General features: G+C 52.0%; 5 protein-coding genes across 5 annotated transcripts; 3 read left to right on the forward strand and 2 right to left on the reverse strand.

Annotated features, from left to right (window-relative positions):
- Window positions 1-1,718: 1,718 nt before the first annotated feature.
- Window positions 1,719-6,222, forward strand: VE01_09965 (uncharacterized protein; the record flags this gene model as incomplete). The annotated part of the gene is made up of 5 exons (XM_018279372.2): window positions 1,719-1,895; window positions 1,957-4,079; window positions 4,133-4,323; window positions 4,379-5,449; window positions 5,501-6,222. The coding sequence occupies exons 1-5, from the start codon at window positions 1,887-1,889 to the stop codon at window positions 6,220-6,222; spliced, it is 4,116 nt and encodes a 1,371-aa protein (XP_018125945.2). The 5' UTR covers window positions 1,719-1,886.
- Window positions 6,223-6,557: 335 nt separating this feature from the next.
- VE01_09966 (uncharacterized protein) lies at window positions 6,558-9,530 on the reverse strand. Its single transcript, XM_059464114.1, has 3 exons — window positions 8,762-9,530; window positions 7,817-8,689; window positions 6,558-7,762 (listed from the first exon to the last, which is right to left on the reverse strand). The coding sequence occupies exons 1-3, from the start codon at window positions 9,519-9,521 to the stop codon at window positions 6,660-6,662; spliced, it is 2,736 nt and encodes a 911-aa protein (XP_059319297.1). The 5' UTR covers window positions 9,522-9,530; the 3' UTR covers window positions 6,558-6,659.
- A 330-nt stretch (window positions 9,531-9,860) lies between these two features.
- Window positions 9,861-11,068, reverse strand: VE01_09967 (uncharacterized protein). The gene is made up of 3 exons (XM_018279374.2): window positions 10,809-11,068; window positions 10,506-10,755; window positions 9,861-10,444 (listed from the first exon to the last, which is right to left on the reverse strand). The coding sequence occupies exons 2-3, from the start codon at window positions 10,744-10,746 to the stop codon at window positions 10,236-10,238; spliced, it is 450 nt and encodes a 149-aa protein (XP_018125947.1). The 5' UTR covers window positions 10,747-10,755; window positions 10,809-11,068; the 3' UTR covers window positions 9,861-10,235.
- A 119-nt stretch (window positions 11,069-11,187) lies between these two features.
- VE01_09968 (uncharacterized protein) lies at window positions 11,188-12,488 on the forward strand. Its single transcript, XM_018279375.2, has one exon. It carries the CDS (start codon window positions 11,242-11,244, stop codon window positions 12,364-12,366), a length of 1,125 nt encoding a protein of 374 aa, XP_018125950.1. The 5' UTR covers window positions 11,188-11,241; the 3' UTR covers window positions 12,367-12,488.
- VE01_09969 (uncharacterized protein) lies at window positions 12,489-15,026 on the forward strand. The gene is made up of 2 exons (XM_059464115.1): window positions 12,489-14,295; window positions 14,416-15,026. The coding sequence occupies exons 1-2, from the start codon at window positions 13,043-13,045 to the stop codon at window positions 15,023-15,025; spliced, it is 1,863 nt and encodes a 620-aa protein (XP_059319298.1). The 5' UTR covers window positions 12,489-13,042; the 3' UTR covers window position 15,026.
- Window positions 15,027-15,046: the final 20 nt, after the last annotated feature.

The following is a 15,046-nucleotide window of genomic DNA, read 5'->3' on the forward strand; positions in this document are numbered from 1 at the left end:
CAGTAGACACCCCTCTCCTCTCTTGTAATATCGAGGGCAGTGCGATAGCGATAGCGAGAGCGCCCACGTGCCTGCTGCCCTTCCCAGAGCATGCCGACGCCCGCGGCTGCATGCGCATATGGCTTGCTTCTTGCGTATTTTTGGGGAGGGGGTTCCGGTGGAGTGGTGCGATGGCATGGGATGGGGATGGGATGGGATGGGATCGTGCGTTTGGGGAGACGGGAAGGTTTGTTTTTTGAAGCCATGGTTGAGGGGTGTGTGATGGGCGATTGGGGGTGCGGCTGGAGATGGAGGGTGTCTTATCGCACGCACCTGTCGCGCTGTGCTGGCACTGGGAGGGAGTGGTTATAGGTTGGAGATAGGGAGGGAGTGTGTCGTTACTATTGCGACAGCCTCACGAGGGGAGAGGAAGTGGGAGGAGGAGGGGGAGAAGGGGAAAGGGAAGGGGCATGTGGTGCCTTCTGACTCAATCTGCGGAAGTGAGTGCATACTTTTACATACCTACAGGTCAAGGACCTTTTAACTTACGTCTTCGCAATTCCGCCCATCTGCCCTCCCCCTCCCCTCCTCCATCGAAACCGACGGTGACCCCCACGGAAAAGGTGATATCCCCCAGCGATTTGAGGCAATTAAGACGGCAGCAGGAGCAGGAGCTGAAGCAGCGTCGCGCGCGGCGGAATGAATGCACATCGCTCGCTATTCCCACCTGCATCGCTCGCGCGCTCGTACGACACCTGATGCTCCTCTATCCTGCCCCAGCACCTCCCTGGTTGGACTAGACGGCTCTACTCACTCTACCTGGGCCAAGAAGCTTACGGTACACCTTTACCACTTGCCTCCTGGTCTCCGTGGATGCGGTATAGAGAGAGTACAGTACAACAAATTCCAGTAGCGGCGAACAGCTGCACCTCAGCATTTCAGCAGCATCTACATCCCTCGCTGCATCTCCTAGCCCCGCCTCTTCTTCAGCCAGCAAGGTACCCCAAAACGCAATCAATCGACAATCCACCACCACCTACCTACCGACCCAAAATCCCGCAGACCCTCCCCATTCCCAAGGCAACTCCCGCCCCCATAAGCTGCACAACTAACCAACAAACCCTCTCTCCCATCCCCAAGGCTCGCACAACAGCATCGCGGTGAGCAAAACCCGCTGCCGAGGACCCCACTGCTCAAAGCGGTGAGCGCGCCTCCGCCTCTCCACCCGTTACACAGCGGTCCACCCACGATCGGTGAGCCCCAACTCGGCCTGCCTCCATCACTGCGACTCAGGCAAGGTACGCGCCTTGCGCAGCCCCTCCTTCTGCTGTCCCCCCCCCCTCGTATCGGCGCTGAAATTGCCAAGCCGCCGCCTCTTCCCTTCCAACAACAGCGCACGAGGCGCCAGAGAGAGGAGGCCAGGCAGATCGCCCGATGGGGGCGAGCGCAGGATGGATGGGGGTTCGGATGCCTCGTGATGCTGATGGATGGTGCGTGCTGGCCGATCCCGTTTCTGGGCTAGGGAAGGGAGGGAGGGAGGGAGGGAGGGAAAGGAGCGAGAGGGGAGAGGGAAGAGGGGAGATGGTGTGTGTCGCCTTACCCGTTCATCCGATGCCCTTGTATGCCGTAGGTGTTCTATTCATCCAGGCCTGTTGGTCGTAGCCTTGCATTGCCGCCGTAAAGAAATGTTATAATAAATAGCGGTAAATCGTTCTCATGGTCACGTGATATCGAAATGTGATAGCTCGGCGGATTGTTGGCGCTAGAGGAAGTAAGGAAGGCGGTGGCGCAATCTGGGATTCTGCCCATTCAGCCCAAATTATTCCTGCAATAGCAAACGGTGGTACGATTCTAGAAGCTTTGCAACCGTCCAGCTTTCCCATTTCCAACGGGGTGGACTTTTGATAATGTCAATGGTACGTACTACCCCAATATACCGGGCTTGCGGGGGACACTGCTGATATATGAAAAATGAAGGCGAAAGAGGCGCAGACCAAGCTCGCAGAGCTCGAGAAGGAAGACGCCCCTATCGCGGAGCAACTCGAGCAGGCGGGCGCATTCGCCGGCATCGAATGGCTTGATTTCCTGCAGACGGCTATAACGACTCCCGGGGAGGCGAGGACGGGCAACTTTCACGGCAGAGAGGAGTGGGTGCTGAGATGGCTGCTGAAGAAGTTGGGGGGTGAAGAGGCGAGACGCTGTCCGCAAGCTTGGAGACTGCTGAGGTGTCTCGTGCAGAGGGTGCCGGTGCCGATGGCGGCGAGGTGTTTGAATGAGAGGAAGGGCGTGGGGATGTTGAGGTTGGGTGCTGAGGAGGCGGTGGGGAGGAGGAAGGGGAAGGAGGTGGAGGTGGTGAAGCCTGATAAATCGGGGTCGAGGAAGAGGAAGAGGGGGGAGGAGGCTGTGACGAATGGGAATGTTGAGGAGGAGACTTATGATGTTGCGGAGGCTATGTATGAGGTCCTGGAACAGATTGTGGGACTTGCGACGCCGGAGGAACAGCTGGAGGGCGATGCTTTCGCGGCGGAGTACATGAAGTCTGTGACTAGGCTTGCTCTTGAGGAATCGGCGAAGCTGCTTGGGTCGTGGCTCGAGTTGTGCCGACTTACTCGGGATAAGGGTGATGAGGCGCAACTTTCTGGATGGCTCACTCCATTCATTGAGACATGGAAGGCGCGCATGGATGGCGGTGATGATAGCCTCGTGTTCTCGACGCATTGTCTGGAGCCGTTGCTAAACTTATCCTCGTCTTCGGACCTTCTCCCACACTGGCAAACACAGCTTGAGCAGCTTCTGAGCCGCAACATCATCCTGCCGGCAAGAAACGCCTATACGGCCTCCAAGACAACGGATGTCCTCGCCTCGTTCGTCACCAATTCTGTGGCGGCGAGACCCGATTTCGCGCCTATCCTTTTCGAAAACGCGATTCACAGCTTGCAGCCAAATAGTACGCACCGCAGCCGCACGCAGGATGCCGCGTGGCTACAGGCTCTCTTCAGGGTCCTCTCTGATGCGTGCCCAGCTGAACAAAGGGAGGTCAAGAATGGGGCTATTAACAAGATGATGAAGATGTGCTTAGAGCACAAGATTCCATTAGATGTTGACCTCTTGCGGTCTATTACTTGGGAGTGTGGACTTCATAGTGAAGGAACGGATGAGGAGATCATCGCTACAGTGATCGCTTTGGATGGCCTTGTCTTCACCATCCCGAATGCCGACGAGAAGGATATCCTAAAAGAGCTTTTCTCGCGTATCACCCTCCTGTCAACAAAACCCGAGTGGCCTGATATGGCAGACACATATGTCGACAAGATCCTCGTACCGCTGATGGGCGATTTTGCCAAGGCTCGCGATCTGACGGGCTTCATCAATCATTGGTACGAACAGCTTGTTGCATTTGATTCCATCATCTCAGAGCGCCCATCAAAAAAAGACCTGGGTCATTTCGGAGCCTGGGAGGATGATGCACTATTCGCAAAGTTGAAAGAAATCATGGAGGCTTCTTTGACTTCGGAGCAGATCAAGTCTATTCTAGATGGGATCCGGGAGAAGACAGGCAGCCCAGGACCAGCTCTGGTGATGATGGATGCTGTTGCCGGCGCACTTACCCGCGAGGAAACCGTCGGCACCGCGGAGCTCCCATTGTGGGCGTTTTCCTGGGTCATGGCACATAAGGATGTTCCAGAGCGCTATAAGCTCCGACAACCGCAAATCCTGACACACGTTATGGACGCAACCTCTCTGACGGCCTTCCAAGAGCAGTGGGGCAGCGAAGCAGACATGGCTAAACATGTGTCTAATGCACGCGTCATGGTAACAAGCTCCAACTCACTCGTTGAGCTATTCAGGAGTGCAGCCTCGCAGCATACGTTGCTGTCTTTGGTGAACAAGGAATTGGCCAATGAAAAACTTGTTCTAGCTATGAAAGAAGTAACGGAGGAGTTTTTCAAGGAGGATGCGATTCCGTGGTTTGCGTCTAGCGGGAAGGGGTCGAAGAAGAAGGACGCAGCGAGGCGTTCTATTGCTATCAAGCTTCAAACCCCCGACACTACATTTGCCCTTGCCAAGATAATCCTCGTCGATTATCCGAAGCTCATCAAGTATGTTCTGTGCTAAAGCCCCAGTGTATCTCTCTCTTGCTAACATTTAATAGGGTTGTCGCGGCTCCGGTTAAAAAAGGGAAACCAGTCCTCCAGACTTTGTTCTGGCTCGCATCGATGACTACCCCTTTCAGCGCAGAGAACAGCCCCAATGGTTGGGTCCGACGCAACAACGATGCCTTCCCTGGGCTCTGGCGGACGATGCTCAAGAATGATGACATACTGAATGATCAGGAGTTAATTGGTATGCACTAGGGAAATCTATTACAAGGAACACGAAACTAATCGTTTATTTACAGAAATCATCATTGATATCATATTGAATAGTGGGACCCATGAAGACAACCCGATCGAAAGCCGGATGTCCTGCAACGGCTTCGCTATCGAATGCCTAAACAGCCTTCCCATTGAAGTATTCAAGAGGAGCATCAGAGAGCGTGTGCTTAGGGCCTGGCCACCAGCGGCGCCTGAACCATCCCTTAATGATACCAAGACATTAGCTTATCGAATGAGCAACATTGACGCCGCCGTCATTAGTCTGAAGATGAAGATGATGGAGAGGCCCTCCATTTACGAGGGGTTCACTTATAAAGATCTCGATTCGCTTTCGCAAGCTATTTCGGAACTGAGCCCGGATCCCAGAGCGCCTCTTGATACTTTTGCCGAATACGCTCGACGAACGCTTGGGCATATTGGGGACACTATTGGCCAGGCCAAAAGTGACACTTTTGTCATGGATATGATGACTGACCTACGTCTCCGTGGCCCTGATGATAGCAGCAAGTCCACAATTGGCTGTGGACGAATCCAACTGGCTGTGGCCTTCCTATCTTTCCTCGCGACGAGCGAGTCGAGGGTGCTGAAAGTTGAGGGGGTGACCGCCGAGAAGATTTCGGAACTCAAGACCACGTTCAGAGACGAATTCGTATCCAACCTGAGGCGCTTGGTGCAGAAGCCTTCCAAGCTGAAGAAAGAGACCGATGAGCGCTCCATGTCACTGTACAGCACCATCCGCGCTCTAGAGAACCCAGTATTAGGAGTAAATCCGCGCTCGCTATCCCATCTCTACGATGACGCAACCACGTGCGCAAAGGACGTGGAAGAGAGGAACCCGGCTCTTGCATCCCAGATCAAGACATTTTTCATCTCGCACATTGCCGAGCCCTCAAAGGTCGAGGAGTCTGAACTTTTCGACGAGGATGTCACAACCTCTGCCGGTAGGGTCGCTATCATGAGAGCAATGCAAGCGAAGACCGCAACGATGGATGAGAGCGAGAAGCGCGATCTACTACTCCGCGGCCTACTTCCCGGCAGCGCCGAGAACCTCGACAAGCTTCTAGCCATACACTACGTCCTCGAGTCGTGTGAAGGTAAGTCCACCCCCACTCCCCCACCCTCCACCCTCCCTAACACTATTCCAGACCAATCCCCCCCTTCCACCGCCGAAGAAGCCAAAACCTCCCTCTCAACAATCTACACCACCCTAACCAAAACCCTCATCTCCCCCCCCTCCCTCCCCCACCTCTCCCTCCTCACCTCCATCCTCTCCCACACCCTTCGCACAAAACCACGCTGCATAACCCAGCACGCCATCGAAAGCACCCTCGCCGCCATCCCCGCGCACCTGTCTCGCCCCCGCTTCTCCCCAGCAAGAACACACACGCACTTAACCTCCCTCCTAAGCACCCTCCTCACCACACACCGCCTATCTGTGACCTCGCGCGCACCTCTCCTCAACCTCGCGCTACTCGCTCTGCTCGCCCCTCTCTTCACAGCTGATCTCGGCATCAAGCACGCAGAAGCCTACTCGCGCCTGCTGACCACGCTCGCCGACCCCGCCGCGACAGCAGTGCGCGCATCGACTGCCACGCCGCTCGTTTCGGCGACGGCGAAGGCGAAGCGCCAGGCTGGTGCGCATTTGCCTGTTATCGTGGGGGCGTATGTGAAGCTGAGTCTTGATCCGAGTTCGCGGATGCAGCTTGCGGTGAGGGAGGAGCTGAAGAGGGGTCTTTGGACGGTGTTTTCGGCTATGGGGGCGGAGGGACGGAAGGTGTTGGGAGAGGAGATGGATAGGAGTGGGAGGGATGTGCTGAGGGGGTTGGTTGGGGAGTGGGTCCGGTTTGGGAAGTGGAAGGGGAATTAAAGGGGGATGTTGGACTGGCGTAGATGTTACTTGTTTGTTTATTTGTTTTTTTGTTGGGCTGAGGACTATTTTTTAGAGGACCTAATTTAAGGGAATGGTCTTATATAGGATATAAATAATATGATTATGCTCCTATCGGAATGATGCGGGTGCTGTGAAGTGGTTATTTATGGGCAAGTCAGTGTATATCACTAGGCGTCCACTGTAAAAATGTGAAATTCGCTGGTAAAAGGGTATTTTATTTAAACCCGCTGAGAATACTTTAATGCTGTTGGAACTACACCGTATCCTATCCCATACTCGTCGCTATCGAGGCCGATTTAAACAGGCCCATGCATCAGTGCGCCCCAAAAGATAATAATCCAACTCCATGCTGCTCATAACTCTATATGTGCCACCCCATCCGACTTGCGAAACACCATCTTCCTTCTTCTTTCTCAACAACACAGCCACTTCCTTTTTCTTCTTGGTCTGTTTGGTTGGTTTTGTCCTTCCCCAGTCTCAGGAGCCTCAGTAAGCTTTCCAGGTTCACCAGAGGTGCTAGGATCAACCGGCGCTGGAGACTTAGTAGGGGTTATAGGATCAGCAGGATTTCCAGCTGCAGCAGGGGTTTCAGGATTAGCAGGATTTCCAGCTGCAGTAGGGCCTCCACACACAACGGGATCCGGAGACTTGGGACGGGTTCCAGGCCCAGCAGGGGCCGAAGGATTAGAAGAGCCTCCAGGCGCAGAAGAAATGTCAGGCTCAGGAGGAACCACAGGCCCAGGAAGACCCGGAGAGTCAGGAGGGATCAGAGATTTGACAGGCGGCTGTTTCGAGCCTCCCTCGCCGGATTGTTCTTTCGACTTTCTTTCGTTATACTCTCGATCTCTCTTTTCTAACGACTTCCGCAGCGACTCTTGTGCTCCGTGACTGAGGTCGAAGTATCTCAAATCAGGTTCCGCGTTCGGCCGCTGGGTCTCCGGTCCAGCTTCCTCAGCAGCCTTGGCCTTGTGGTAGGCTGCATTATTCTCTGCGCGTTGTGCAAAATCTACAACCTTCACCTTGTCTGACCTGCGTGTCAGTGATCCCTCTTTTGAACGTATTTCTAATGCTATATCTCTCGGTTTTTCCGGTAGCACTACAGCAGGCACCTCAGATTTCTTTTTAAGTGGTGGTGGTCGAAAGGGATCCTCAGCCTCGAGCTCCGCTTGCCTAAACGCCTCCGCCAGACGCTCAGGTGGGGGCTTGTCTTCAATGCTCTCATCGTCGGAGCCGCGATAGTCAGAGTGGGGGGGGTACCAGGATGCGATTTCCCGCGCTTCTTCCGTAGCGCTGTTAAGTAGTTCGCTCACGTTTTCGGTAACTGGCTCTGCTGGCTTACCGCTGCTGGTCTTGGGACGTTTTATTTCTTCAACGGTGTCCTTTACTACTTCACCCTCTTTTTGGCTCTTGGGTGTAAATGTACGGTTCAGCTCATTGGACATTGCCCTCAAATCACTAAACACGCCTCTCATGTTTCGTCTCCTACGGTCCGGTTTCCTTCCAGGCTGCATCTGGTCTATCAGCGAGTTAGCAACGGCATCTGACTCTTCCATTATTTCCATATCTTTACCCTTGTCCGCTGCCTCACCCATCGTAGATTCTAACTTCGCACTTTCCTGATTGAGTTCCTCAGTCGTCATTTCCACATCCTCGATGGGATTTGCTTCTGGCAGCTTAGTATTCTTGGGAGGTGGAGGTGGCTCCGAGCCTGAACCTAGATCCAACTTTGCCTGCATCACTATCAGTGGCTCACTTTGCGCTATTGGCATATTGTTGTAAACAATATTGCCTTGATATCTGCTATTGAGCCAAGGGACCTGATTTGAATCTTCCCAGTCGACAGCATTATCAATGGAGGGAGGTGGTAACTTTTCGGCTGACACGCGAATACTAGCCCGCAGTGCATGCTCCATCATCCGCTCCTCCTCCTCAGCACTCGTCGGGACATCACCAAATTCCCACTGGTCCTCAAACCCGGCATCGGCTGTTTTCTGCTTTGGGCTCTCTGATACCCTAAAAGGGGCTGATGGTTCCAGGAGGCGTGCTTTTGAGTTTGCGCCACCCGATGTGCAATGAAACGCCCAGTCATCTATTTGAGTCCTGTTCGGTGTTATTGCAGACCCCGACGACCTAATGCTGCTCAGGTCCGCCGTCGAGACACCGGAGGCCATCTCGTTGAACAAAGAGCTATTATTAACGCGTGTACCAGCTGAAAGAGCTGAGCCGCGCCCCCCAACGAGTCGCCAGCAACGCTCCCGTGCTTCCTTTCCTCTTTCCTCGCAAGCGGAAACATAGGCTCTAATCTTCTTCTTCTGATCGAGGCAGGCTTGCTCGAGACCTTCGGCTGAATATTGCTCGAGGTTGTATCGGAGATACTTGGCTCGCTCAGCTACTATTTGGGGATTCATGGGATCGCGGCCATATAGAGGTACTTGCGAGAGTTCTGGCAGTGTCAGAGATTGACAGCTTGAAGTATGGTAACAAAGATGATATGCGAAGGAAGCTGGTAACTTACTCGGTTCTGGCACAGCTTGGTAGGTGATCGGTTCCGTGGGACCAGCGCGACCAGATGCAACAGTCCAGTTAAACCAAGTGGGGTTAATATCCGGGCTCTCCTGAGCTTCGACTGAAGTTTCTGCACCCGGAGGGAGAAGGATACCTTCAACATCCCATCCAGCCTCAACTATCCTGCTCGCCAGCTCTCCAAAGGCGGTTGTAATACGCGCCTCGGATAGCTCCAGGATCCATCTACACACACCCCCAGGCCCACCGTCGTTCTGGTCATAAAGGTTGTACGGATATCCCAATCCATCTCCCTTCCCTTCATCAATATCTGCACAACATTTCCAGTCCACATCTCCAAACACCGTCTCCACAACCCATATCCTCTGATCCTCACTCAATGCGGTGTATGCTGTCAGAAACCCGAATAGCTCCAACACGAGGAGGGATTTCTCTGCCGCATGTATCGATAACAGTTTTTGTCGCTTGGAACACCGTGAGCGTGAGCGTGGACATGCTGGTGTTATGCGGTCGCGGAATGGGGAGCGATAAACCAATTCTGGGACAATGATCGGAAAGACTGGAACAGTGGGTGATAATCGCGTCGGGCAGTTAGATGAAGGATGAATAGCATCACATGGTGGCGGGGGTAAGCATGAGCCCGAAGATGTGTTTGTGCTGCTTGGTTGCTCGTCCGAGATGGGTCCGCCATGATGCCCTTCATGAGAGCATGTGCGGCTGAAAGTTAAACGGGTGTGCTGCTTGGAAGGCATCTTCGAGCGTGACTCTGTTTGCTTGTGTACGTTTCTTTGTTGTGGTTGCGACAGAGAGTCTATCTCTACTCTTCTGTCACAGTGCCTGTGCAGTTAATTATGAAGGAATAAGTTCTATTAGTAACAAACTGTTGGTAAGAAACTGTTGAGTGACAAAGTATTTACTTGCTTGGCTGAAGTTCGTGGGAGAGGGAGAAAGAGGAGAAAGGGATCAAGGTTATTCGTCGTTGGCCAAATCGCTCCTTCCTTGTGAGAATCATAAAAATAATAAATAAATAAAATAGAAACGCTGACTGAAATATAGCAAGGTCGCAACTGCCTCCTAATAAACAATAAAGAGTATCACGTTAGCTGAGTGTTCGTCTCATCAAGTTAATCTGGCAGGCACTCTCATATTAGCTCTATCTCGTCATAACCAATGCGACTTGAGTGACTGATAGCAGTAGTTTCGACTGCCGTTGCTGTGAACACTGTTCTAATGCATGGCCCTTGTTGCTGTTCAGACTTGGCTGGTACGAGTGGTCGAGAGCCTCTGTCGCAATTACAGTTGTTATGAACACTGCTATTATCCATAGTCTGCATTTAAACTTTTGGGCGGCATGAGCAGTAATATTGAAGAAGATAAATGCTCCTACAGGCTGTCTCATAACGCCTCATAATGCTTCAGGCCCATACATGAACTTCGATGGCCGTATTCGTTGGTAGAATTTATATCTAAGCTTTATATTTGCCAGGTTTCGATGTATCTTCATCTTTACTCCTGCTTCTATATTGTTCTTTCAAGAACTCTTCAACTTGGACATCATTCTCAGGCCTGGTTGGAGGCTTCCCAACATCTTCAACCTTCGCCTCACTAGTTGAGGCTTCCTGCTTGCCTTGGATTACAGATTGGACTGTTGAAGCTCCGAGAATGCAAGACGCCGCTGCATTGGTGGTCAGCACTTATACATATACAGGTATTATTTCTCCTGCGGATTTAGTTACCCCTTTCTACAATGCTTTCTTCCTCTTCCGACCCCTTCTGCTCACTTGTTGCAGCCTCGTCCAACTGCTCTTTATAGCTCACGCCTTGCGAGGGAAGTCTTCGGGAACCGTCTAGGGATTCCTCTTGTCGCCATTTCGAGGGGTTCTTGTCCTCTGAAGGGTCAAGTGTTTCAGCAACAGTATGGGTGGCTTCCGATGCTGCGGACCTAAGGCTCTCGGCCGTGGATGGCTGGCGGGACATTTTTTGACGCTGTAGAGTAAGCAGGTTAGCCACCGGTCTTGATGGGAGTTATGGCCACTCACATTTTACACGTTTCAATGCACTATATAATTAAGTATGAGGTATCAACCGTCCTTCACTTCATGGAAGGTACTACCTGAAGCTCCCCAGGCGGTGACGTCACTTGTAGGATTGAGACTGGTCATGATTGTAAAGAACCAAATCCACCTGGCTTTTGCAAGAACGCATATTTACCTGAAATGAAGTTTCTATATAGAAGGGTATACCACGCCGAGCTCAAGGTACAATAACAAAGAGGGTGTGCCATCTAATGTTTGGTGGGATGGACCCTTTGTGGTTTTGTGTAGCTGCGATGCAACCAATGACGTTGGTGCCTGGCGATTTCAATAGATTAGATAAGATTTTATCGACATCAACTTCCCCCGCCAAGTCCCCCCCACCAAGTTCACGGCTGAAGATATTCCTACATCAAGTCCTTGTCCTCAGCAACTTACAATGGCACCCATCCCCATAACTCTCGTGACGGGGTTCCTAGGAAGTGGGAAAACCACGCTCCTTCTGTCCCTGATCCCCCAGCTCAAAGCTCTCAACCCCGACTACAAGCTCGCGCTGCTCAAGAACGAATTCGGCGATCTAGCAATCGACTCGCAGCTCGCCTCTTCCAATGCAATCTCTGGCGTCCGGGAAATGCTGAATGGTTGCATATGCTGCAACCTTGTCGGACAGCTCGGCCCAGCACTAGAGGAGCTGCGCGAATCCGTTCCCGGCCTCGACCGTGTTGTCATTGAGACTTCTGGTTCTGCATTTCCTGCGACACTGGCCATGGAGGTGAACAGGCTGGCGCGGGAAACGAAAGGTCAATATGCGCTCGATGGCGTGGTGACGGTCATTGATGTCGAGAACTGGAAGGGCTACGAGGATACGAGTTATACCGCGAAGCTGCAGGCGAAATTCACGGATCTGATTGTGTTTAATAAATGGGAAGCGGCTGGGGAGAGGAGATTCGACGAGTGCCTTGATAGGCTGGGGGATATGGAGGGTGTAGACGTTGCTTGGGTCAAGAGTGACAAAGGAAGCGTGCCGCAAGGCGTTATATTTGGCATTGATGGCGGCCTCGCAAAGGAGCTCGGTGAGGAGACTTCAGAGCATGCACATAGCCATGAAGGCACAGATGGGCACAAGCATACGAACGAAGAACATCACCAAAGTGAAGTTGAAGTTTTGTCAGTGACGCTGACATCTGGAGAGAGTGATAACACTGTGGACACCGTTCATCTCACAAAATTACTGCAAAGGGCGCCAAAGGATGAAGTATACCGCATAAAGGCGCTTTTTACTGCTTCCAAGCCAATTTCCGGATCTGATGCGGATATTGCTATCACCGACGCACCGAGTGGGCCATCAAGATATATTCTCAACTGGGCATTTGGGAGGTGGACATGCACACCAGTACCAGAAGGGGTCGATGAACACGAATCTAGTGACGGCGTTATACTTCGGATGACCATTATTTTAGCGCGATATGAGAGTACGAAATGGAAGAAAAGGATAGAAAACGATGGGTTTGTCGGCTTGGAAGGGCAAGATAAGGGATCATTAAAAGTTGAGAAGATTGCTTGATACATTAACGACATAGAAGCGAGACGAGACAGATTCTAGACTTCAAAGAACGGGGCGCAGAGGTTCCATATATGTATACACGATACTCCACGACTCATGAAAGAAGAGGCTTTACATAGTCAACATTTATAGACAATGGAATAATCGCCGCTACCAATACCTACGCCAATGACACATACTATATATATGTGTCTGAGTGTATACAATTTTTATGGGTGCATCAGCTTGTTCCTGAGCATGCACCAAACCACTATGTGGTAAGGACGAGGGGTCAATATTATTTATTAGCCCCAATTTTTTTGTTGAAATTCCCATGAGAGACATTCGATTCATGCAGATATTCGAGTCAAAGACGTCTATTTTCAGAACAAACACTTCCAGTCACAACCACAATCACCCGTTGTCTTCTAAACAATGTGTTTAATGGTTGAGACGAACGTCGGACAATGGCCCTTTGATTCTTTGCAGAAAAATCACAAAGAGTCGCAGCTGCCTTCAAGTTCGATTCATTTCTTTTATAGCCACCAAGTTTTCCTTTTGTCCTTTTCCCATCTCCCATTTCCTTATATAATGGCCGTTTCCTGTTCTGCGCCTCCACAAAATTCCTTGCGAAAGAAAACAAGAATCACAAACGTCACTTTCCATACCAAACCCCACATATCTCAATTGAGAAAACATGGAAAAAATGTCATCAAAATTAACAAATCATAGTGCCTCATATGGGAGTGGTAGGACCGAACCTGGTCCTGGCTCGGCTACACAGTTGGCCAGAGACTATCTTCGAGAAAGATTGTATGGAAATTCCAAACAAGGATTCATCGATATGAAGCCATATCCCTCACAAATCGTACAGGTAGGGTCAAAACGAAGGTTCAGGACTCATAAAAATCCCCTGCGGAATGACCTGTGGCCAGGAGTCATCGAAGCAGAGAAGCAGGCTGAGAAGGAACGAGGTAGAAGACGGCATAAGCGAAAACGAAGGCCATCTGACTTGACTCTGCCACCCAGCAATACCATATTTCAAAGCCCGTCAGGCAAAGTCCCAGGCGGCCCACAAGAGTCCTCGGCCTCGAGGTTGCGTTGCGATGGTAGTTTCGGCTACGAGAACCACCTAGGAGCAGAGCACGACTCCTCCAGAAGATATTCATTATATCGAAATGGGGATGAGCCTTCTGTCGCAGACGTGCGCGAAAAGCGCGCGGCAATCGTATTGGGCGAGTTGGAACGCGTCATACCCCCATCTAAGTTTGCGTTGAGAGACCTCAGGGCAGCAGCAAGACCGCATGCCCTCACTTGGGCCACCCTTTCTGGGCCCGTCGACACCTCCTTCCCCAACCCCCCCGAGATCTCTCCTCCGAATTCCTCCTCTTCTGTATCCCCACAACACAAATACACATCCACACCACCCTCTTCTTACAGCAGCGCAAACCGCCTTGCAGTACCCCATGCCCCTGCGCTCTCAAACCTTCCAAATTCGGCCGACGTCTCCCAGAGTGGGCACCGCCGTTCCGCCCTCTCAAGCCTAGCCTTCTCCGCCGATCTCCTAGATTCGACAAGGAGAACCATTACCTCCGCCATCCGCCGCAGCGCTGAGAAGACAGTCCATAGCTTTTCCCATCGCAGCAATGATGCCAATTACCCCGACGATGATGAGGAAAGCTTCTACTGCATCGGAGAGCCTCTTCTACCAGCCTTCCATCTCACAGAAACAATTCCAAGTCCAGTTTCTAGTTTCACGTCCTCGATACACAGTTCCGACCTCAGCCTCGATTCCTCCGGGGTTACGAGAGGAAGACGGCTATACCCGGAGAATAGGGGTGTATGGATGGATGCAGAGACCGAGTGCAGGTTATGCAAGAGGAAGTTCCCAGCAGGGCCGAGAGGGCTATGTTCAAGTTGCGAAGAAGAATTCAAGAGGCCTATCACGAGGTACGTAGCCTTCCCCTTCGATGAGGAGATCGAGCCGGTACTACCGCTGAGGATTGTGAAGGTAGCTGCTAAAAACCGTGGGTTTGAAAACAACACTAACCAACTGCCTCCATCCAACAGTGCAACAAAATCCAGGAAGCTAGGGAGTATATTTGGTCAAGATCCCGGCCTGGCACCGACGATTCCGCTGCCGAAAATACCAACCACGGACGCGAAGGCGCATACTGGTGACAGTGCCACTGGGCTACGACTTCCATCCGTGGAGCACCGTGCGAAAGTAGTCGAGTCGCCAGGATATGCGAGTCAGGAGGCCGAGGTGCAGAGCGTGTTACAAACCGCGATGTCTCTCCGCACCAAAAACCGCCTCTTGAGGAGAAAAAATCTAGAATCGATGTCGAGGGAACAGGATGACGAGTGGAACCCCCCCTGTCTGCGCGTGGCATACAATAACACGGCGGAAACCGCGCTTTCTGACAAGGTTGCACGGGAAGAGAAGCCAAAGGAAACCGTACCGACGATCGAGGGTGGCGAGCACTTAGCGGGGAGAGAAAGACGGGGGTCATTGATTAGGGGATCCCATAACAGAAGGCGGCCGAATTCGCGTGGAGAGGAAGCCAAACACGATCAAGGGATAGTGAGGAGGGATACGTCCTTCTATAGCTTTTATGATGAGATTTTAAAAGATGCGAAAGAGAGGCCTGCGAGGAGGCGGGATGATGGACGTGGTTGAGCAAGTAGTATATATTGACAA

Source organism: Pseudogymnoascus verrucosus (assembly GCF_001662655.1).
Source record: "Pseudogymnoascus verrucosus strain UAMH 10579 unplaced genomic scaffold scaffold_66, whole genome shotgun sequence".
NCBI lineage: Eukaryota > Fungi > Ascomycota > Leotiomycetes > Thelebolales > Thelebolaceae > Pseudogymnoascus > Pseudogymnoascus verrucosus.